The 18,156-nt window shown below is 34.0% G+C and overlaps 2 protein-coding genes across 2 annotated transcripts in view; one reads left to right on the top strand and one right to left on the bottom strand.

Moving 5' to 3' along the window:
* LOC110018182 (NAD-dependent protein deacetylase SRT1) overlaps nt 1–18,156 on the bottom strand; it is a 67,710-nt gene that overhangs the window by 12,415 nt on the left and 37,139 nt on the right. Inside the window, exons 7-10 of the mRNA XM_020715411.1 lie at nt 17,524–17,603; nt 7,727–7,805; nt 2,136–2,189; nt 745–838 (exon numbers count right to left, since the gene is read on the bottom strand). Coding sequence (XP_020571070.1) covers nt 745–838; nt 2,136–2,189; nt 7,727–7,805; nt 17,524–17,603 — 307 coding nt within the window. The remainder of the gene's footprint in view (nt 1–744; nt 839–2,135; nt 2,190–7,726; nt 7,806–17,523; nt 17,604–18,156) is intronic.
* The window catches only part of LOC110018183 (DNA oxidative demethylase ALKBH2), a 54,512-nt gene that overhangs the window by 22,392 nt on the left and 13,964 nt on the right, over nt 1–18,156 (top strand). The window lies entirely within an intron of this gene.

Raw genomic sequence — 18,156 nt, 5'->3', positions numbered from 1 at the left:
CAAAACCACCTGATCTTAATCGAGAGTTATCTTAAGTGATTTCGATCATTTAAGATATAATTAACTATAGGGGTCTGCCTCTATAGGGAACCAGGAACCCAGATAAAATAAACCCTATCTAATCTTTATGTTAGATAGGGGAACTTGTTGGCCTTTTTATAAAAATATTTCGCAGACCAAACGGATGTCACAAATTGTTTAGTCTAGATGATTGAATCCCTATTACAAAGTAATATATTTATTCTTCGGGATAAGTGTATTGCTTGTAGTATTGTGTTAAATCATCTAAGCTATTTAAAATGTGAGACTCGTTTGGTCTCACTTATTTTAAAAATTAAAAAAACGTTACTTCTTTAAAAAAGTTATATTTATATTTAAATTATTTTCAAAATCACAAAATCATCACCGTTTCCAAACTACGAAAGTCAAGTTGAATAAAAAAACGGCCGACAATGTGTTAAGACTTTGATAATCTGAAATGTTTTCCATTTTCATATGGCACCGGGCAGAAATGAACAGGAGGGGAAAAGAAAAAGAAAACCACACAGCAGGCGCAACATTGCTATGTGAAGGATAATGAGGATGATGATAATTTTCAGTATGTTTATTAGAAGTACATTAAATAATGAATAGAAACAAGAATCACAAGGGTTAAAAAATATTAAAAAAATAAAAGCAAAAGTTTTTGTACTACCCTACCAATAACCAAAAGAAGAGGGGTTCAATCAGAGGGCTTAAACTTACTTCTTGGAGAATGCTTAAGGTTAATATGGACAAAATCAATACGAACATATGGAGGAATCTGAAGATTCAGAAAGTGCATGACACCTGCAATAACCTGATGGTCAAATTTTGGCAGTTAGTAATGCAGGGATTAGATAGAATTCTGGCAAATAAAAGGGACATAACAACGGAAAAAAATATTAATATCAAACTGTTTGTTTATTTCTTTCAGAAAATCCTAAACCTGGTTCTTCCCTATCATAAACAATGTGCAGTTTTCAAGAGTTTCGTCCTTTCAGGCATTTTAGTTCATAGTGATGCTGCTTATGTGGCCATATAAACAATGACACAAAGTAACTCGTCAACCGTATTAATAGCAACAAATATTATCATTGACCAGCTTGAAAGAAGAATGATTGTAATAACATGCTAGAACATTATCAGCAGAAATAATTTTATACTTTCAAGCAGCCAACTTAAGATATATATTCCACGTTCAAGCAAGATATATCTTGCAATTCAAAAGATTGTTCCAAAGCAAAAATATTGATTTTTTAACTAGCCATCTAAGATGATACACGATACACTTGCACAAAAATTTCAAGGAAGAGTGATTATATGAGTCAAGCAAATTAGATAGAATAAAACATCAGGAAGATGGACATAAGTGGCAACCTAATCGCTAGAGCAAAAATCAATCCCTAAAAACACATGCATTTTGAACGGTTATTACCCACAAACAATTTCAATTTGCCATCTAAGATGTGGCTAGGAAAATTTAGTTTGTTCTTCTTTCAATGGGTAATTATACACGAAATAAAAAAACAGATATAATTACAATAGCAATAATAAAAATAGTCTTTAGCTATATGTTATTTAATTATTTAAAGATCATCGATTGATGCCTAGGAACCAATACATGGGCTTGTTTTTTTTTCCCTTTATTGTATATGAATCCATGAGAGAGATATTTCCTCATAATGAATGAGTCCGTGGCATCTAATTTTTCTTATCCATACCTTATTTGATCCAACGGCTCCTCAAATATATATTTTCTAAAATAGGTTTAAGCAAAATATATGTTGGTAAACCAAACATTGTTCCAATTTGCATATCATTAGATTTTTCATGTATGTTCATATCAGCAAAACAATTTAATGCAATTAAGGTGGACTAGAACTCCAGAAAGAGGACCATTAAAACAACACTGATAGCTTGAGTAAGATATCTATTCCTGTTAAAGCATATGCATAATAATTTAATGTATTTCCATGGCAATCAATAAATGAATTACGTTTGAAAAAACAAATAATGATAGAATTTTTAGAAACAATTCTCCACATGGAACAAATCAAGATAAATGCATGCTATATAAAAGATAAAAAAATGGGCACACTTTATTGTATAATTACCTTATCTACTTGGCCATGGATGACAAGGCTAGCCTTTTTATCCTTAGGAGTTGGCTGCAAAACATCATAAGAATTAGGATCAAATTTATTGGTCAATTTTGAGATACAGTTCCCACAATCATCTTTAAGTGGTAAATCAAATTAAAATAAAATAAACAAACACTACAAATTATCGTCAAAATGTAATCTAATTCTTCAAACGGTTCATATTACAACTTACAACCGGTAAAAAGGAAGATTACAGGGGCAAAAGCAAACTAACTTTGGACATTAAGATCCTCTTTAGAATGAGGTAACTAAATAAACAATAATCCCCATTATCTAGGGCTTAGATGCAAATTTGAGATTCCAACCTCACAACTTTAGGAACACCTCTTCTAATCCTATTTAAGTGAGTCCAAGACACAATATCATAATTTCTCATCAACATATTGTAAATATTTCTCATCAAACCCTCCCCACCAATAGGTAGCCATCAAATCTATCAACCAAATGATGGGGAAAGGGATGCATTCCGATGAATGAAGACTGACGTGGGAAGTCGCGTGATGGAAAATGGGCCCTGAGTCGTAACTAGACCAAACCAGTCCAGATTTTTTTTACGCCAAGTCAGCCAGTTCTCTTGGTCCACTCTAATTATCCCTGTGTTTAGAAAACCAAACCGGACCTGCCAGTTCGACAAGTTCGACTGTGAACCGAACATGGGTCCGGTTTCAATTAGCATCCCCACCCGCATAGAACAGCCCAGAACAGGGTTGAACCGGTGATTCAACTCCCGAACCAGTGAACCGACTCCGATTCTAAGGAAACGTTCGGGGAATTTACACACATACCACCCAATTTTATGTACTTTACATATCTAACACCTAAACTCTCTTTTTTACATTTATACCACCCAAATCACTCATATCACATCAAAATAAATCAATATTACAAAGAAATTCAATTTGCATACATACCACTCAATTTTATTTATTTACATATCTAACACCTAAACTCTTTTTATTTTACATTTATACCACCAAATTATCCACATCACATAAAAAATATCACTATTTTAATTTTTAAAAAGTGAAATAAATGTTTTCATGCATAGCTAAAATGACACATATTAAAATTGAATTTTAGGTATCATTTATTCAAATACATATGAATTGAATGGGATGTAAATCTTATGTATTATTATTTTTAAATATATTTATGATTTATTAGGTCATCTGGTTGAACTGGTTCAATCCTGGTTCAACCATTGAACCTTGAACCTCTTCTTCTATCGGTTCAATGTCCGGTCCGAGTTTAACAACCTTGAATTATCCTATTATCATGCTTTAGGTTGGGACTTTTTTCATGTTTCTGTTCAGGATAGTCGCCAGTGTCCTGATTTCTCCCTTCTAAGGTTGTATCTAAAGGTGAGTGGTGCTTTGGCTGTAGCTCGTCTGAGGTGGTGACCTTCTTCTAAGGGTCCAGTGATGCTCCAGTTGTAGTTTGTTCTCGATGAAGTATTTATCCTCAACTTTTCAGTTCCCGCTCCCCTCACTTTGCTGCTACACCTCTTTCCTCGTTGCAGCCACCCAGGACAGTCGTTGTTGTTGTTCTTTTCCGTAGTTCTCCTCTCCCCAACTACCTCCCTTCCACACTCCATGTTGCACTTCCGAATTAGCCACCAACTCCTCCCTCTTGTTGTTTCTGACAAACCACGACCTTTCAACAGCCCCATACTCAATGTAATTGCCATTTCAGCCCTCCATCCTCACTGCCCTCCACCGTCACCGCGTCTGCAACGTCTTCCCTTTGTTATTTTCCTACTATCCAGCTATCCCAAACTGCAAACTGTCGATTTTTGGACCGTTGTCCCTTGTCACGCTATTGTTCCAACCACCCATAATCGTTGTCATCCCCTCATCCACAGCCCAGAAACTCCTTCCCTACCTTGTCGCCACCTCACCAAGTCCTCTGACTGTAGCCACTATCACCCGGAATCCGTCCTAACGTGAGATTGTGTGTTGTGTGTGTTGTATTTTTCTTTTCGAGTGTGTTTAATTGTATGTAACCGTCTATTTGTTTTTAGTAATAATATTTATTTTTTTTATTGTAATTTGGGTTAACTCCGGCATCACTTAATAAACCATCTTAGTATGTGGCTTTTAGTCGACTTATGCTCTGTGACGAACACATTAATTAAGAACACTTAAAAGGAGTATTGTATAAAAACATTCAGTAACAAGTTTAAACATTACCGTAAGTATGATTTAACTATTCAATCAAATTAGCTCAGATAGGGTGAGTTTCTCGTAGGGCAAACACAAACAGAATAAATAATGTAAACAAAAGGATGCATTTGCATGCTTCTTGTCAAAATTTAAAATCAAATTAAGAAAGATTTTTTTTGTCTTTTAAATTAATTTGAATGTAATAAGGATAAGAATACTTTCATCCTTAATTAGGATTTCTTTTATATATTGGAAGTTATATATGGACTTTCTTTATCGATTAGCACAATGTTATAATAAATTTATTGGAAAATTCTAGCCAAACTTATTTGACTTTGAAGTTCTCTTGCCTTTAGAATGAACAATTGTATATCTTGAGCGGTCAACACCAATAGTTTGAGGATTAATTATTTATTTTATGTTTTTACGTTCTCTGAAAGAAAAGTATAATCAAGGAAATTATCAACAAATTCTTTTCCAAGGAAATGTTTAACCAAAATATTGGTTGGCTTAAACACATGGCTTTGACCTTGGAGACGACTCCTTAATAGTGTTGTGGCAAAATGCTCAGAAATATATATTAAAATATCATTTGCAGTTACTCTCTTCTGCGCAGCTTCGCCCCCGACCTCTTTTGTCCGACTTGAAGCTCTTCTCCTTGCTGTGACTTGCTGTGATGGAGCTTCCACCTTCTTCGGTTGAACCCGACAAAACCTCTTTTGCCCACGTTGCGGGTAATCCTTAGGGGCAGACGATGGTTGTCTTCCTCTCAAGTTATAAGGAAAATCGTGATGGTACAGGTGGCTGCCCCTTTATTAAGAATGCAAGCAAAAAGAGTGGGAAGACAACACTTTTTTCTCTTCGTCAGAAATTTCAACCCTGACTAACAAATTCAAATTTGTTCTCATTGGAAAATTTCAGTGAGGACACCAGCTGTGGAAGTTATCAGGAAAAGTTTTGATGACATCAAATTAGCAGGAAAGTGAAAAATGGGGCTCATGGATGGGAGACATGTATTGATTCAGTTAACCGTGTCTGAAGACTACACTCGTATTTTCTCCAAAAAAATATCTTAACATTGCTGGTAAATCTATGAAGCTACTCAAGTGGTCTCCTGATTTTGAACCCAATCATGAACCTCCTACTGTACCGATATGATTTAGTCTACCTGGTCTCAAGCTGCCACTTTTTTCGTCATGAGGTTATTTACTCTTTTGGTGTCATACTTGGGAACCCTATGAAGCTTGATTTACCCACTTTCAACCATACCAGACCTTCTGTGGTCAGAATACTCATGGAAAGAGATATTACTTTGTTTGAAGTTATTGAAGTCTGGTTGAGCACAACCCATAATGGATATTGGCAACAAATTGTCATGGAACATAGACCTTCTTATTGTTCTCATTGTAAGATGTTTGGGCATACTCTTGATAAATGTCATAAGTTTGACCCGAATTTGAAATCTAAAGATCAAGTGAATAAGGATGGATCTAAGGATATATCTGTACCACCTGGAGAGAAGGCTACCACAGGACAGATTTTGGTGTCTGATTCTATTGCCCCTGTTGTTACTGTTACTGCGAGTGTTATGATGTTGACACCTTCAAACCCCATAGAAAACAATACTGATGGACTATTACCTACAAATGATAGTGTTTAGACTGATAATCAGGAGAGCCTCGTAGCTCCATTTATTTAGAATGTATCTGATGTAGAGGCAACTCATACTCCACATATACTAGAACCTATTGTGGGTACTACGGTTGGTATTCCTTCTACTTCAGCTCTACCACCCCATCAGATTGATTCTTCGAATGAGGAATGACAGGTCTATTCCAGGAGGAAGAAGAATGGAGACTGACTCCAACTCGGGAACATATTGGATGAAACATTGGTTACTACTGGCAATGACAATCTTCTTACCAACTTATTAGCTTGCTCCTTCCCTAAAATTAGAGGCAGAGGCAATATCAAATTGGGTCGCTCTTTAGCCACTCTAGCCGCCTGATACTATGTATTTCGACACTGTTAGAGTTTTTATTTATTTTTTATTTTAGTATCTATTGTATTTTCTATTTTTTCTAGTTTTGAAACGTTCTGTGGCTTTTTGTTTGGGCAGGGTGTTATGCTGGGTCCTCTCACACATTGTATATGTATCTTTCTTTATATTTAATATATTAGCCCCTTTTTGGGCTTTCAATATATATATATATATATAGTAACTAGCATGAATCTCAACAACTACCTTAGTATACAAGAGAAGTAAGACAGCTTAAAAATTTCTCAATAAAATAAAATATTTCTAACATGGATCTCATTTAATTTTTTAAAAAATGCACAGAAATGTGATAATATTTTAATATAAGTACAAGTGGTTTATTGTGAGGATCCAAGTAACCATACAGAAATTATTGATGCAACAAGTAAGACTTAACAATGATAATTTTTAAGTTTATATGTAAGGTGGCCACATCACAGGGAATAACCAAAGCTACATTTTTAAGATTCTTCAAAAGCCAGGCCAAACTTAAATAATCTTTGTTACAAGAAAGATTTTCAAAATGCCTTGCCTTTAAGCATTAGGTAAAAAGAAGACTGAATTTTATCTTTATTTTCAACCATTTAGCAACTTCACTGCCACAAGAAAACCTTAAATAATGAAAAACCTTCAAAAATTACCATGCTTTAAAGCTAAAATATATGGAAAAACTTTGAATAAGGTTCCTAATCAACATAAACGATCATGAGCATTAAGCTTAAAGGAGCTCCTTTGGCCCTAGAGTTAACTATTACATTCTTATCCATTCTAGCTCTGAAGTTGTGTTTTCATAGTAATAATAACTACTATAAATTTCTTTTCCTGTTCTAACAATTTATTGCAATTTATACTTGCATCACAAGAATTAAAAAAGTATACAGAATAATTTCAATTCCTGAAAAAGCAATTGACATATTCAAATCATGATGTGTCTTGGTTCTAACATTCTAGAAGATGCAGTTTACGAGGTTTGCCAAATTGTGTTGTGTGCTAACACAGTACTCAGTAGCTTAGATCATTATTACCGATGTCACTTCATAACACTTAACTTTTTATCATCCTTTTTTTTTTCTTTTCCTGTTTATGCACGTATACACTGGAGTATAGGACATTCATAATACAACCAAACAGATTACTAGGATGTATGCTCCATACTAGCTGAAAGCTAAGCTAAATTAAGTAATTCAAGGGATTTGAATTTATGAAAAAGCTTTCGTTTCCAGAAAAGATAAATGTTTCTCCAAATTTCGACAGATTGAACTGACACAAAATGACAACACTTGGTGGTTCTGTATTGCATACCATCATGCTCTTTTGAGGATATATTTCAAACAAGCACAAACCTGAAGGTTCACGATGATGATTCTTCCTCCTCCATTGAGGGATTTTAGTGGCAAGTTGCATGCCGGAGTTATTTGTAAACTGCATAAAGTATGCGAGAAATAAAATAAAGTATAAAAAATAAAAATAGAAGGCTATCCCAAAAGCATATGTAATGCAAAAATAATAATTAAAAAAAAAAGCTAAATACTTTAGATCTTTAATTTAACAAATGAAATTTACAAGAAGCCCGTAAATAAGCTATAAATTATTGGATGAAAACATCAAAACCCCAAAAGTTTGCAGCGAACAAGAAATATTTTATCAATAGGTTTCTAATATATCATTTCAAACAGGCCCTTAATATGAAAAACCTACAAAGTTAAAAGGACTTGAAATCTTGATGAGGCCTATGAGCAAAATTGTGGAGATTGGTAATCTAATATTTACCTCACTTAAACTTGAATACAGCAAATATATTTTATCTAAATTACATCTTAGCTAAAATTCAATTTATGAGGTTATAGTTTACTGAACAGAAATAAAAAGTTCAAAAAAAAAAAATAAATGTTAAAAAAATTGTTTCAGGAACTTAAGCCACTATGGAGATTGAATTGAAAGGTTTTACCAATAGGAAAATAAATAGAAAAAAAAGTATCATATAAAATATTAGTCTGATTAGACAGAAATTTCATATGAATGTTTGTATGTGACTCATTTAATTGATTGGCCATAGCCTGCTTAGGCTCTGTATCATTAAAAGGATTTACAAAAGAAAACTGATACAGTGAAAAAATTATGGGACATCCATAAAAGATTTTATTTAAATTTAGAGAACTTTTAACCCAATTTTATACTAATACAAACTCTGGTCAATACGCGCCATGAAACTTAGGACGAGATGAGAAATGTTTTGGTGCAATGTAACATTGAAAAAGATATCGCACTAATCAATGAGTTTCATGACACAAATTGAAGAAATATATTATTATGCTAACTTAACTAACACAGAATTGAGCATTTAATGCAAAATGACACAAAAAAATTCAAAAAACCAAATGAGCCATTTAAAGTCCCAGAAGTTTTTTTTTTAAATAACTATTATTTATTCCAAGTCCCAGAGTTTATTCCATTAGTGTCTCATATAAAATTTGACCAATTTGAAGTTAAATTACACTTAGATCCCTGGCAAATCTGAGGCACCCAACGTGGTCAATATGCTTAAAAACCTTTTATTTTGATTCATCACACAAAATTTTCTTCCAAGGAGTTCGTTCCAATAACAAAGACATTAATCAAAAGTACAATCCCAAAAACCCTTGACCTTCCTCATCTTTCCTCCCACTTGCAGTTCTAATAAGAAAAATATTCATCGTAGATTCATCTAATGGTGACAGTTGTGTTTACCTTAAGTTTTGCCACAAATCTGACGAGCCCGCACTTAAAAAAAAAAATTCATGAGACCAAGCAAGCTCATGCAAACCGATGATAACACATTTCAATTCAAGTGTTGAAGCTTCATAGATGTCAACAACTCCTCTCATGACTTTAATGAGAGCACGAGCGATGGTCTTCTTATTTCTCTTTTTTTCCACCTAAATTCCACCACTAGAAAGGCATCACTATCATCTTCAACCTTAGACTTTGTGTCAAGAATAATGATCCAATCACTAATAATGGGGACTACAATTTGTTACCATCGATTCCTAAAGTATCCATGTAATAAAAGGTTCCAGGAGATGAGAAGCTGGTCAATACCATAATCTTTGGTCCCACCTTAAATAAGCGCGAGAGATCTTGATCACAAATATGAGGTTGGCAATAAAATTAGCTACAAGTCAATCTCATGTGTATTCAATTAGCTTGCTTGAAGCTTGTAAGCTTTTTAACTATGGTGCAACTCCACCTTTTGAGGCACACATCAACCCATGAATTCATAAACTTGCAAGCCATATGAAAATAAAGTACATCAGGAAAGATCAGCATTTTATCTTGGGAGCCAATATAGTACCATATATAGGGATATGTTGCTAAAAAAATTAGCATTCAAACTATGTCAAAAGTTTTGTTACGTGAATGAAATTAACAGAAAATTTAAAATTATTAAAAAAAAATCTCTATAAAAACAAAATTTGACTCTAGGGGCAATTTATACATTAGAAAAAGCACAAAGGGCCAAATGATAAGATTTTAAATACATGGAGTATTGACTCCATTTTCTGTAAGCGAGCCATGACTTTATCGTACCAAACGCTCATGATCTACTAATATATGCCATCTTAGGTTTGAGGATTCTTATGCAAATCAAATATTAAGAACATTCAATTGTTTACTGATTTTGATGAAAACAAAAAAAAAATAATGGATTCATACCAAAAAAAAAAAAAAGAACCAATGGCCTTCTACTAGAACTAATCAAATAACATATAGAATTTCAAAATGAAGGAATACACGTGGCAAAATGAAATTAATGCACCCTTCAAAAATCACATTATATCAAATTTGAGTAAATCAATCACATGACCAAACTAAGAACAAAATTTAGAACCATGAAAAAATTACCATGAAAAGAAGTAAATCTCATGCTTGTAAAAGAACCTTCCATCACTTGGAAGCAAAAGGAATAACATATCCAACTAACATTAAAACTTTTTTTTTTCTTTTGTGCATGCCAAAGACTTACTCATAACCGCAAAGCTTCCTTTAAAATTTTCCATTGATAAAATCAAACAAACAATCACATAGAGTTGTTGGCATGAAATCTGGAATTCTAGCCACTACTTACAATAAAAAATTGTAGGCAAGGGATACCACGATAAAAGCAAAACAAAAGATTACGAATGACAAAGTTTAGTTGCGATATCACAAGGAATCTCATAGTAAAAGCTCAATAGGGATGCATGATAAGGAAAACCAACACGGCTGAAGAAGGATATCCTCATGAACCATACATACAGAAGATCAACTGACACGGAGGTTTTCCTTCTTCCTCTTCCCTCCTTTCCTTTTACCCTTATTTCTTTTCTTACTTTCCTTTATTTCTTTTCTTACTTTCCTTTCAAGGCCTTTTCTAATTAAAAGCTTTTCATAAAACTGAAATCTGATCTTTTATTATCTTTCCTAATTTAAAATCTTTCCTAATTTAAAATCTTTCCTAAAACTAAAATCTAATTTTTATTCTCCTTCCTAATTTAAATTATTTCCTCAAATCTGAAATCTGAATTTATTATCCTTATTTTAGTGTTTCCTGAGATATGTTATGCTCTTTATAAATAGGAGAGGATGTGCTTTGAGTTAGAAGATGTTTTATGAAATCTAAATTCAGTTTTATCTGAGTGTTTTCCCTCTTGAGGGTTGTATCCAACTTCAAGGTAGTACACCGGTTGTCCCTTGTCCGAGGCGGTGATCGCCTCCACGAGTCCGCGTGGTACTCCGGCTGTATCTTGACCCCACCGAGATATTTATCTTGCCATACTTCCTCTCCTCTGTTGTTATTTCATCTTACAACCATTGCAGCTCCTCCCCTACAATTGTCGATCCATCTCCCAGCCCCCGCAGCCTCTCCCTTACAGCTGTCAGCCACCTCCAAGCTCTCCTACAACAACCACAGCCCTCCCTACAGCTGTCGTTCCATCTTACAGCCCCCACAGCTCCTCCCCTACAACTGTCGTTCCATCTCCCAACCCCTGCAGCCTCTCCCCTATAGCTGTCAACGACCTCCTAGCTCTCTTACAGCCCCGCAACTCCTCCCATACAGCTGCCAGCCACCTCCCAACTCTCCTATAGCAACCACAGCCCTCGCTTACAGGTGCTTGCCACCTCCCAGCTCTCTTCCTACAACTGCAAACCCCTACCCTACTGTTGTCAGCTCTGCTACTTCCCTCGGGACTCCTTCCAGCCGCTGTCTCCCTCACCAACCACCCTCCAACAGTCCATCCGACTCTTCTCAACACCCGTCTGGCTCTCCAAGCAGCCGCCTACCACCAGCTAGCAGGCCACCAATCCTATGCTTCCCTAAAGAACCCTTCCAATCGCTATTTTCCTCGCCGACCACCAGCCAGCCGTTGGGTAGTCTTTATTTGTTTGTGTTGCGTGTTGTTTGTCATTTACTTCCTATTTTTCTAGTGTCATGTTTGTAATCCTTTCGGAATTCGACAATCATATTGTACCCTTCTTTTAAGTTATTAATAAATTCATGTCTTACGTCATGTTTTGGGTTAAACTCCGGTATCATCGACTCCACAAAAAAAAGAAGCCGTCAACAAAAAAAACATAGAATGGTCATGGAAACATAAAGGAACAACAAAGAGCAAGTGTAGAAAACAGGAGAAGCCAAGGAATTTGTTGAAGACATATGATATACAACGATAAATATGATACCTTAAAAGCTGAACCTAAACTAAAATATTCTGAAATCTATAAATTGTAAGCATATATCCCAATTTTTTGTAGGGCTTTATACAGTTTCATTTTTCTAGTTGTTAGCTTCTCAAGATTTCTATAAGAAACCATCAAAATGTAAACACGCCAATATGTATCATATCACTAAGTTTGGATTTCACAAATCTTACATTCACATCTTCAATAAAATTATAATTATCATAATTAACAAGTTTCCTGCAAACATTGCAAGCAAATCATCCATATTATTAATGGATAATCAACATAACATGATACTAAATTAATTATATGCTTTTTCATTGATACACAAACTAATTCTTAAGGAGGAGATGTTGAAGAAAACTTAAATTTTATATTTATTAGGTTCCAAAAAAATTGTATTCTAATAATTGAAAAACAATTAATATGATGAGTCTATCAAATGAATGCACGTCATCTTTAAAGAAAAGAAAAAAAAATCAAGTAGTTAAAGAATAGTCATCATAAGTTATGTGAATTTGAATTCAACCTGATGGAAGGAATTTTTATTTTTCACATTTTCTAAAACCAAAAGTTAATTAAAAGCTTTCAAAAATGCTGATGCAGTTTGACTTCTCTTTTTCTTATTTTATGAGTTTATAAATCAAGAACAATAAAAAAAATCAATACCAAATTGATTCAAGTCATAAAAATAATCCCAGCAGAAAATTAATGTAGAGTTACATTATCATATTGTTTAATTAATTCATCAGCATCAACATATACAACAGATAATTTATCTAAAGTTACATCAATATATTGTTGAATTGATATATCTTCAACAGCATACATGATTTCAATTTTTAAATTAAAGAGAATTCATAATCTAATTGAGGTTTAGAATAAAAAATAATCTTATTATTAAATTCACTTTTTAATTCTTTTTTAACTAGTATTCAACTTTGTGTTTAGGTTCACAAATATTTTCGGTATACAATTCAACGTAAATTCATAATTAACAAAAATTAGATTTAAGATCATTATGTAATAGTAAACTTTGTATATGCATTTAAATCATTTAAAGAAAATTCATGAACTTTGATTTCAATAATAGGATCAAATTTAAACATATATGATTCTATTTTTTGGTGAGTATATAACCTGCTTTAGGTAAGAAAGAAGATTTTTTTCTAAAAAATACTCGAGGTAGTCGTAGCCCTAATAGAAAGATAATTATAATACTTCGCAAGCTCTAAATGATATCATTTTAGGGCTCCTAGAAGGTGTGAAAGAATAAAAGAAATGGATAGATATATGGTATGATGAGTCAAAAAGTGGGAGGGATGACGGCTGAATTTCATGTTGGATAATAACGAGATAGCTAACTGGAATGAAAAACAACAATTTTTTGCTACAAAAAGCAGTTTGTTGCAAGTGGGGTGACGGAAGAAGTCTTCAAACGGCCAAAAGTGATCACCGCTTCAATTCTATCAAGCTACAGACACGCCGCTTGAAATAAATTTAAATATAAGTATTCCAATAGGAAAAACAAGAAGAAATTATCTCCAAATAATATAATGATAGCCAAAAGCCCTCAAAACAGAAAAAAACATATAAATACCATTCTGCTAGAAAAAAACCTTAATTAGAAGAAAGGAATAGAAAAAAATCAAAAAAGAAAAAAAGTGCCTAGAATTTAAAATTGAGCGACATTACAACTCGACACCAGCGCAAATCACGGGATTTACTTGTAATTCGTGATATCACGGATTTCTTGTGATCAGATCGTGGTTTCCACAATTAGATGCTCCACGTCATACTCCCAGGCTAAGAGGGCCTTCTTTCTCTAGAGGCTTCTACAAGTGATTTACCTTTGGCTAGGGAAACTCTACTACTAAATCTATGCTCGCGTCTACCAAAGACAACTCTAAAATACATGAGTCCATCCAAAGTCTACCCTGGTATAACAAATAACCATCATTCTTTGGCACAATCAAAGCTTGAGCAGCATCTGGACTAGTACTCTCACAAATCAAGCATCTAACCCTCCAGTGTGTAACATATTTTTATAATTTCTCGTACCCGACTGGTTGCATCCCATAAGCGAGTTGGCTTAACAGAAAAGATCATGGAATGAGGTCTATGATATGTTGAATATCTCTCAGTGATAGCCATCAAGAGGTAAACTAACAGTCAACATATCTGACATCTCCTTCAAAAAGTGTCGTCCCTTTTCTAGTATTGGCTCCTCAAATTAACTATCTTCTAAGACAATCAATGTTAATCCTATTGGAGTCTCTATCATAGGCTCAACTTGAATCACTAGATGGTGTAAACCTACTACCGTTGTATTGTCTCTCCACCTTCAAGGCTAGGGCATAGACATCTTGTAATATCCAATAAATTTGCAATTATATTATGTTGCCAATGGATGATCTCAATCCGCAAGATATTGAGCTATGGTATTCTCCTCGAGCTCCACTAGCTCACACTTCAACATAAACTACTCGAACTCAGATGAGTGGGTACTTTTTCTATTGAGAGATCTTATTGTTGTAACTAATGAAGTCTCAGAAACATGTCTTGTATGTAATGTGTTGATGGGTACTTGCTATTTTTCTTTTTGGCTTGGACTAGGTAGTAATTTTACTTTTTCCCTCTCATTGGTGTAGGCATTTTAAATTTTCCCACCATTAAAAAATATTCTTCATTAACTTAATAGCGACTAACTTAATCCTTCTGCCAATATCCTGATACTCAAAGTCCTATTCTACTATCTAGAACCACTGAATGAACTCATCCAGATTCATACGACCGTCAAAATATGATAAATCCACTTTTAATCCAAGTTTATGACCATTTGATATTTCAAGCCAAATTGCCGAGTATTGGTTCATCATTGAAAAAATTTGATGAAATGGATTTACTTCCTTCACTCAATCTAGAATCACCATTGTGGCTATGGGCGACATCATTGGATTGTCTACTTTCAAAGGTGACAAAGATTAATTGTAGCTAGAGGTTTTTTTGCTTCATATCCTCCATAGCAAGTTTTTGAATACCTTGTTGAGGCTTTCTCTTTGGCAGCATGACATCATTTCCTTTATATTAGATTTTTGACGGATATAGGATTACAATTTAAGGTTAGTTGGGGACTTAGGTTTTGGTAGTAGGCGTCAAAGTAAAATTTTGGTGGATGTAGGAAAGTTGGATTATGAAAATTTTAGGTTTGGGGCTAAAAATTATGGTAGGAATGGTTTGGGTATTGGTGGAAGATATGGTAGGTGTAAAAACACCAAATAAAAAAAAATTTGGTTTGTCGAGCTCTAATACAAGATGATACCATTAGAGGGCTCCTAGAAGGTGTGAAAGAATAAAAAAAATGAATAGATATGGGGTAGGATGGGTAAGGAAAGTGCAAGAAGGGATGACAACTGAATTTCTAACATGGATGAAAGTGGGATAGCTACATGGAAGGAAAAACCGCAGTTTGTTGCAAGTTAAACGATGGAGGTCTTCAAACTTCCAGGAGAAATCACCACATAATCAGGCTAAAAACACACCATCTGAAAGAAATCAAAAAATAAAGCACTCTGATAGAGAAAACTAGGAAAAAACAGCTCCAAATAACATAGTAATATCCAAAAGTCCTCAAAACAAGAAAATAAAAATATAAATAGTCCCCTACTAAAAAGAAACCCTAATTAGAAGAGAGAAATAAGAAAGAAATAAAAGAAAAAAAAAAGGAAAAGAAAAGCTCAAATTTGAAATCAGGTAGCACTACGACTCGGCACCCGCATGGGCCGTGGGATTTACTAGCAATCTGCAATATCACAGATTTCCCATCGGATTGCGGTTTTTGCAATCAGACTCCGTGTCACCAAAGCTCTATAATGTCTCGTTATTATCATTGGAGAATTTTGGCTTAAATCAAGCTAGATATTTTACCTAAGTTCATTAATAAAATAAGTAGTAATGTAAAAATAAACTCTGGCCAAATAACATTTGAAGCGAAGCCTTCAAACTTCAAAAAATATTCAAGCATACTATAATTACTTAAAGTTATTAAATTGATCATAAATTTGACACTTCTATAAGCAATTTCTTATGTAAACTATTTTGTTGCCTTCATGAATCGAGCCTGGTTGGACTTGTTTACACCGCTATTCTATGTTCTCCAATTTTCCTATCCAACTTTTTCTTCATAGATTCCTCCCTTCTTTGTAATATGCCTAGATTCATCTATATCTTCACTTCTAATGTTTGTCATCAAATGGTATCAAAGCAGAAGTTCTTACATCAAAGAATTACTTCATGAAGAAATAAGCATTGAGGTTTTTTTTTTATTTTAGATTTCATATGATCATGACATTGCCTTATTCCCTTCTTCTCCTACCATATATGATCATACACCGCCTTCCCAATCACATGCAATCCCAACTGAGCCTACAACCTCAACAGATATCGCCAGCATGACAATTCATTTCCTCAAAACAATAATAACAAGCATACCACTTAATAGATCTCGTTTTCTTTGAAAGGAACCACATTCACCAATATTTATCATGCTAAACTACTTGAGTAAGCCAATACTATCTAAAGACTTCTTTTTTTCTATCAATATATGTCCCACCTCAATAGCTATAGCAAATCATGATTTTGACCAACAACCACATATATGGCATTGTTGTGAGTCATAATGAGGGCCTATAAGTGCACAAATTCTGAATTTGTATTTATTCATATAGTGTTGCAATATTATTCTAAGTGATGCATTTTAAAAGTAGATATAATTACAAGTTTGTTAATTCATCCAACCATAGATCTGGGGCAAGTTTGTACTAGCTGGCCAAACAAAAGGAGAAAAAAATTTCTTTCAATCCCTTGTTCATGTACAAGAAGCAATGAATTTTAAAATGAGAACAAACTACAGATAAACGGATTAGACTTGGTTCTTATAAGTATGAGTACATAGTAGAGCGTGGATTAAGTGCCTTTATCATAATATTGAAGTTAAGAGTGTGTGGGTTCAAGTCAGTCACATCAAATAGGCCAACACTAAATCAGTACCCCATTCTTAAATTTCGCATTATTATGAGCCTCATGCAAAAGAAACAGTCCCCATTTACTTTCTGTGAATCCTATTAGAGCGTCGAAGGGAGCAGAGTTAGGCTGCCGCCATTTTGATCAAAAAATTAATGATTCGAAGTATAGAAATAGTCTTTCTGCGATGCAAGGAAAACATTGTGTTCATCAACTCTTCCCCGTACATCACAATGGTGAAAAACTATTGCACATGGTACAGTTTTCTTTTTTAGTCTGGGGAGCAACAATCTACCAAGATAAAATCTAGTTAGATTTAACTAAATATTCAACTTAACGGATGCTATTAACCAAGGTGAAAATATTAGGCAACCAAAAGGATAAATTATTGCATGTTCTATAGTATGCTACCGCTTACCTAGTTCCCAGACATAGCACAACATCAGCCATCTTGCAGTGCTGCTCTGCAGGATTCATCTCTTTCACTGGCAAAGCATCCTGCAAGGCAAGAATTCAATTATATTAGTTACGAATAAAAAAAAACAAAAGAAAAAAAAATAACAAAGTTATCTTCAAAGTAATCCTCTAAAGGGTAAAAGGTTGGAAAAGCAATTGAAATTATTGGACATATTTATAGAACTCAATAAAGAAATACTTAGCTTTTGCATCATGGTGCTTGATGTAAATTATTAAATGTTAAACTGTCCACCACTTCAATTTAAAGATCATCTTTGGAAATTGGGTGCAAAGGTTTCGAAGTTCCAATTAGTTTCTAAACATACTGATACAATTTCAGAACCTACAAAGCAGTCATAGTACTAATAATACTTTGAGCTTGCTCCAAATATTTAACAAAACTTTTATAAATCATCCAGAATCTACATCAAAAGGAGTGTAGAAAATCAATAAACCATACTAATTCCTTACATGGAATCAACATGGAAGAATAAAGGAAGCAAAATTGAATACGAATATACTTGAAACAGAAAGAATTAAATATCTTAGAAAAGCGCTATGGTAATAAGCGTTTTCCAAAAATAAAAACCTACAC

The sequence above is a fragment of the Phalaenopsis equestris genome, unplaced genomic scaffold (assembly GCF_001263595.1).
Source record: "Phalaenopsis equestris unplaced genomic scaffold, ASM126359v1 Scaffold000006, whole genome shotgun sequence".
Classification (NCBI taxonomy): Eukaryota; Viridiplantae; Streptophyta; class Magnoliopsida; order Asparagales; family Orchidaceae; genus Phalaenopsis; species Phalaenopsis equestris.
The sequence above is the reverse complement of the archived record's forward strand: the minus strand, read 5'-3'. Positions and strand labels throughout refer to the sequence as shown.